We start from the raw sequence: 6,039 nt of genomic DNA on the forward strand, positions 1-6,039 counted from the left end.
AAATTACATCTCCAAACTACAAAGATCGGTTGCCCTGGAGCAAATGGCAGCTTTGGGAGGCGGACTGTACCATAGCTTAGGAGGAACTGAAGTCCTGGAGCGAAAGCATATCCCTGGTGGTAGGGCTGCCAGCCTCCAGGTGGGGCGTGGAGATCTTCCACTTTTACAACTGATCCCGGGCTGACAGAGATCCCCTGGAGAAAATGGCTGTTCTGGAGGGTGGACTCTATAACATTGTACCATGCTGAGGCCCCTCCCCTCCCCAAACCCTGACCTCTCCTGGATCAACCCCCAAAGTCTCCAGGTATTCTCCAACCCAGACCTGGCAACCCTACCTAGTGGGCTCCCTCCCCAAATTCCAAAATGCACTGAAAGAAGGAAGTGGAAGAATAGAGGTGGAGGTGAACTGGGCAGAACTCATGCATCTGAGGCCTGCATTTCCTACTTGGCAAACTAGGATGGCTGAGGCCCCAGACGTCTACCCCAAGGTCTGGCCCAGACTGATAGCACGACTGTGCAAAACTCCAGCAAGGAGCATCGTTTGACCATGGCTCTTGGAAGGAAGCCTTTGGTTTCTGGCTTGCTCCAGGCCACTGCCTGCAAGCCACTGACTCGTCCAGTTGTCCGCGAGTCAGGAAGGAGCAAGAAACGGGTATGAATTGAGCTCCGAAAGAGTACCTCTGGTGTCAACCATGCATCAGAGTAAGTAGAATAATACAGCCCTTTAACAGATCCAAGAAGGCAGCCCTTCAGTATTTTCCAAGAACCCGCTTGGATTCTGCAATCAGGTGCATGTCGATACATTCACTCAGTAGACCAATGGGGTTTGGGTTTGGGTTTTTTGTTTTTTTTGCAGAACTGGGTTTCTTTTCATTGTTTGCCATGGGAGCATCAGCAAACGGACCCTGCCTTTGTCTCTTCCACAATATCTCACTGGCTCGGTTCGGATGAAATGTGAAACCAGGGGCTGGTCAAATTCACTGTGGTATGATCACCTGAACATGAGCCACTCCACTAACTGTGGTTAATTCGGGACCGTCAATCCAGGATCTGATATTACAGCTTTGAAGTTGGCTTGTTAGCCACTCTTAGCCTTAGCTGTGATTTCCTGTGCTGTGTGGAACAGATGCTGATGGGGAAATTTCCCCCTCAGTGCAGATACCCTGCATTCATCCTGGGTTGTTCCCCAGCGTCACCTTCACAAACTTCCAGACTACAGACTCACCTGGCCAGAGAGGTGATGAAAGCAACCAATAGTCGAGACAAGCAAGGACTTCAGGGAATGTCCACAAATTGTGTGTCACAAACTAACCAAAGAGATTTGTCTTATGTCTAAATTGAGGTTTTGTTAGAGTCCAATGGCACCTTTAAGACCAACAAAGGTTTGATAAAGTGTGCATGCACACGAAAGTTCATACCTTGAATAAAACGTTGTTGGTCTTAAAGGTGCCACTGGACTCTAAATTTGTTGTACTGCTTCGGACCAACATGGCTGACCAACTGGATCTATCTTTAGGTTTTGTTGCTCAGATCCAGGGACAAAATATATAATGTGTCAGGTAAGGAGGCAGGGCCTCCTGTTCACCTATTGGTATCTTGAGCCCTCTCAATGAGGGTGAAAGTGCATGACAGAAATCTTTAATAAACAGTGATTGGTTGATTGATTGGTTGGTTGATTGAATTCAATGAAATTGCCTATTGGATTCTCAGAGGAACGGAGGGATGAGCCAAATCCCTTCATTTATTATTGCAAATAAATGAATGAGTGAGTGAGTGAATGAATGAATGAATGAATGAATATTAAATGCTTCTTGAGAATTGGTTTCCCTACCTGGAACCTCCAGGGAACTCTGTACTAAAGAGCGATTTTATTCACTTGGTACTATTAGCCGAACCAAATCCTCTACACCGATTTAATTTAGAATTTGCAGCTGACCTCATGCAAGGAAGCTTGATTCATCTCAGCAATTACAAAATGTGTACTTTAGGAGTATGGATATGATGAACTATTATATATACAGGGCATTACATGGGTTAAGGTAAGTGAAATGGTAGCCAGATTGGCAGGAGATCCATCAAAGCAATCCTACCCTCTCTTTGTCCTGTGTTCTAATCCCCCAGTATACCTGTGGTTACATTATTGAATGTATTGATTAAATCATATTGATATTACAAAAAGCTGTGGACAGAATCAGTTGTGGGATAATGTCCATGGCATCTGATATTACCACCTTTGACTCTGCAGAATATGATCTTTCCTCAGCACTGGGGAGTGGCTACGTGATAAGAGGTTTCAGGTACCATGCTTATAAAATTAATATGGTGATTGTGAAACTTGTAGGGGGAAACTTGCAAGTGGTAGGTGATGTATAACCCTTCCTTTGCCCACCAATTTTTAATCATTTTAGGAAAGCCAAGTTAGAGGACATGTGTTTGCCAAGGCACTATGCAATTCCAACTTTAGTTATTGGGCTACGTATATAGAAATTATTTGCTGGATTCTAAGAGGAGCTCCTTAATTGTTCCACAATGTCTCTCTGTTGTGCCGTGTTCCACTTTTCCTCTGTTCTGATTGAACTTAGTTTTAATGGTTTTTAATATGTGTTTTTATTACATGTGTTTTTAATGCTAGCCACCTTGGTGTCCATACAAGGGCAAAAAGGCGGGATATAAATTTTGTAAATATATAACATAAAAAAATACAATCTGAATGTTAAACAGAATTACATCTTCCTAGGCCCACTGGTCCAATGAACTTGGAAAGTTGTAACTCCGTTTAGGATACCACTGTTGTTGTTTCAAACCTGAACAAATTTCAACCATTCATTAGATTTTGAAAATGTTTGGTCTTGTTTCAAGCTGTCACAAATTTCTAAGCAATGCATGTTATGCTGGAGTCATCCCAGTTTTGCATCTCTCTGCTTTCAAAACTGCCTTGATTTTGTGGGAGAAGATATCATAAGAACATAAGAGAAGCCATGCTGGATCAGGCCGATGGCCAATCCAGCCCAGCACTCTGTGTCCCACAGTGGCCAAAACCCAGGTAGCATCAGGAGGTCCACCAGCAGCTTTAAGAACATGAGAGAAACCATGTTGGATCAGACCAATGGCCCGTCCAGTCCAACACTCTGTGTTCCACAGTGGCCAAAATCCAGGTGGTCCACCAGGAGGGCCAGAACTCCAGAAGTCCTCCCACTGTGGCCCCCCAAGCACAAAGAATACAGAGCATCACTGCCCCACTATCCCTGGTGGCTGACTGCTCACGTTGCTCCAGCCATATTTCAGATAACAAAGGAAGGGATCTTTGGAAAGTACTCACATCATAGACTCCTCCTAAACAGGTCTTCCTTTCTCAACTTACTGTAGTGACAGAGAACACCTCTGGGGAGGAAGCAACAATATAACATTATTGTAAGAGAAGAAAATGGCCAAGAGGGGCTTCCTATGGCCTGCCCAAATGCATCCAAAACTCAAATAAGTGGGCAATTATTCCCAAGGCAAAAGTCTGTCATTCTGCACGCTTTGCTCGTGTGATTCTTCATGGTCACCAAATCTTCTTCAGACAATGGAACAGAACATCGGGTATAGGTGTCTAGAGAAACTCTAAGCCTGTGATAAATTAAATCTCATGAGGACTACAAGGTTGATGGCCATGTTGCTGGGGTCCTGAAGCAGGTAGCTTTCCAACTCACAAACTTATTGTCCTATACACAATAGTTGGGCAGGTGGTCCATAAAATACAGACTAGAAGTCCAGATCTGGTTCCTGATTCCCCACTGGCCATCTCTGGGCTTCTGGCTATGTCCTTCCCTTCTTCTTCATTTCAGCCAGTGGGCTGGATCAGGAGGCTGAATCGTGAAATGTTCAGTCTCTTCATAAACCTTGCTACATTTCCCACAAACATTAGTGGATAAGTCCCATCTGAACCTGTGGAAGATGCCTACAGCCCTTGGACGAGAGCCAACTCGCAATGGCTTCTTCAAGGGCCATTGCTATATTGTGAACCTCAGGAATTCTCCCAGCAAAAAAATTCGCCGAGAAGAGGCAGTTCAATCTTCACTGTCTTCATCTTCGTCATCATCTTTACTTGGGGCACATCTATGGAAACAGTTGACGATTAGCGCCAGAATGAAGCTCGAGACGATTGCAGCGATGGAGACTGCAACGCCGGAGAAGATGATGATAATAAGGTCTGTGAGGGACAAGTTAAATTTGCAATCCCTAAAGCTGCCCTCTGACAATTCGCTGAGGAATATTTTTCTGTCCTCCATAGGGACTGAACACTGGATTTCATTGAGACCTGCAAGGAGACAGAAAAGGGGGAAGATAAAAGTGAGCATTAAATAGCCATTTGGCTATACAACCTGATAGATTCAGCGGGACCAAGGGAAGAATGACCCCCCCAAAGGTCATTTCGGGGGGATCGCGGGGGATCGCAGTTCCCCCGGGTGAGGTGCGGGGGGTGGGGCACACGATGAAGCCCCGCCCCCTGCTTCCAGCCACTCCGCTTCCGGCCCTCATTCAGCGGGGAGGAGGCAGGAGAAGAGGGAGGTTAAATTGCTTCCTCCCCGCCTCTCCCCACCCCTGCCTGCCTGGGGCCAGGGAGGGCCTTGGCGGGGCTTCCTCGCACTCCCGCGTTCCCCTAGCTCTTTTTCTAAGAAACGACCCCAGCCCCCCCCCATTTCATTCCCTTTATTGTTCCATTCTGGTGTGACCTTGGGGCAGTCACAGTTCTCTCAGAGCTGTTCTCTCCAGAGCGTTCTCGAAAGAGGTCTCTCAGCCCCACCTACCTCACAGGGTGTCTGTTGTGGGGAGGGGGAGGGAAAGGAGATTGTAAGCAGCTCTGAGACTCCTTCAGGTAGTGAAGAGTGGGTTATAAATCCAATCTCCTCCTCCCCCTCCTCCTCCTCCTCCTCCTCCTCTTCTTCTTCTTCTTCTTCTTCTCTCTAATGACCCCTACATAACACTGGCTCTCAGTTAATGTGCATATTATGCTGCCTGAATTTGTGCGGTGGCGAACGATAGCCATTTTTTCCTCCGTCCATCCTCATTACCAGTCCAAGATGTTCTTTATTCATGACCTCTTCTACTTCAGCAAAAAACTTTTCTGCCTCTTTCTCATTTTCTTGTTCTCTCACCTTGGGATTCTTGATGTGCCTTTGTTATCTTAGTGTAGAGGTTCAGCCGGGGAATATAAAAAGACCACATTTTCTAAGAAGGTTCTGTTGAGGCACAGTTGGAGGTGGGATGTTTTGTTCCTACTCTTCCCAATGGTTGAGCCATTCGGGTCACTTCACAGGGTTTTAACAGTTCAGAATGTGGTCAGATGTTGGCAGCTGAGTGCTATATATTTTTTTCTGGGAGCAAAACAGCCTGCTACAGAGTTTTCAAAAAGAAAGAGGGAAGAACTGCCTGCCCGTTGTTGAGATCATAAAGCAGGATTTGCAGTTAAGAGTGAATGTTTCCCATTTTGTTCCTTTTTCTGTTTAACTCTTGAGCAGAGCTGGTGGTTCTTCGCTTTTCGGTGTGGTTTCGTAGATTCTGTCCGTGATGTTACTGGTAATCTTGGGTCCTAACTGCACCCTTACATACAAACAATAAGAAATCTTTGCTACCTCGCTTCCCCTAGAAGAAGAGATTGGATTTATTATACCCTGCCCTTCACTCGGAGTCTCAGAGCAGCTTACAAACCCCTTTCCCTTCCCCTCCCCACAACAGACTCCCTGTGAGGTGGGTGGGGCTGAGAGAGCTCTTTCAACAATTGCCCTTTCAAGGACAGCTCTGACAGGGCTGTTGCTTGCCCAAGGTCATCCAGCAGGTGCGAGTGGAGGAGTGGGGAATCAAACCAGTTCTCCCAGATTAGAGTCTGCACACTTAGCCACTACACCAAACTGGCTGCCAGCCTTCAGGTAGGGCCTGGAGATCTCCTGCTATTAGAATTGATCTCCAGACAACAAAGGAGTAAATGGCTGCTTTGGAGGGTGGACTCGATGGCATTGTACCCTACTGAGGACCTTCCCCTACCCCCACCCCCACCCC

The 6,039-nt window shown here is 46.3% G+C and overlaps 1 protein-coding gene across 1 annotated transcript in view; it reads right to left on the reverse strand.

The window, feature by feature from the left end:
- Positions 1-4,049: 4,049 nt before the first annotated feature.
- LRRC38 (leucine rich repeat containing 38) overlaps positions 4,050-6,039 on the reverse strand; it is a 40,927-nt gene continuing 38,937 nt past the window's right edge. Inside the window, exon 2 of the mRNA XM_015406334.1 lies at positions 4,050-4,300. Within this exon, the coding sequence (XP_015261820.1) occupies positions 4,050-4,300 (251 nt within the window). The remainder of the gene's footprint in view (positions 4,301-6,039) is intronic.

This window comes from Gekko japonicus, unplaced genomic scaffold (assembly GCF_001447785.1).
Source record: "Gekko japonicus isolate JY-2015 unplaced genomic scaffold, Gekko_japonicus_V1.1 scaffold2114, whole genome shotgun sequence".
Classification (NCBI taxonomy): Eukaryota; Metazoa; Chordata; class Lepidosauria; order Squamata; family Gekkonidae; genus Gekko; species Gekko japonicus.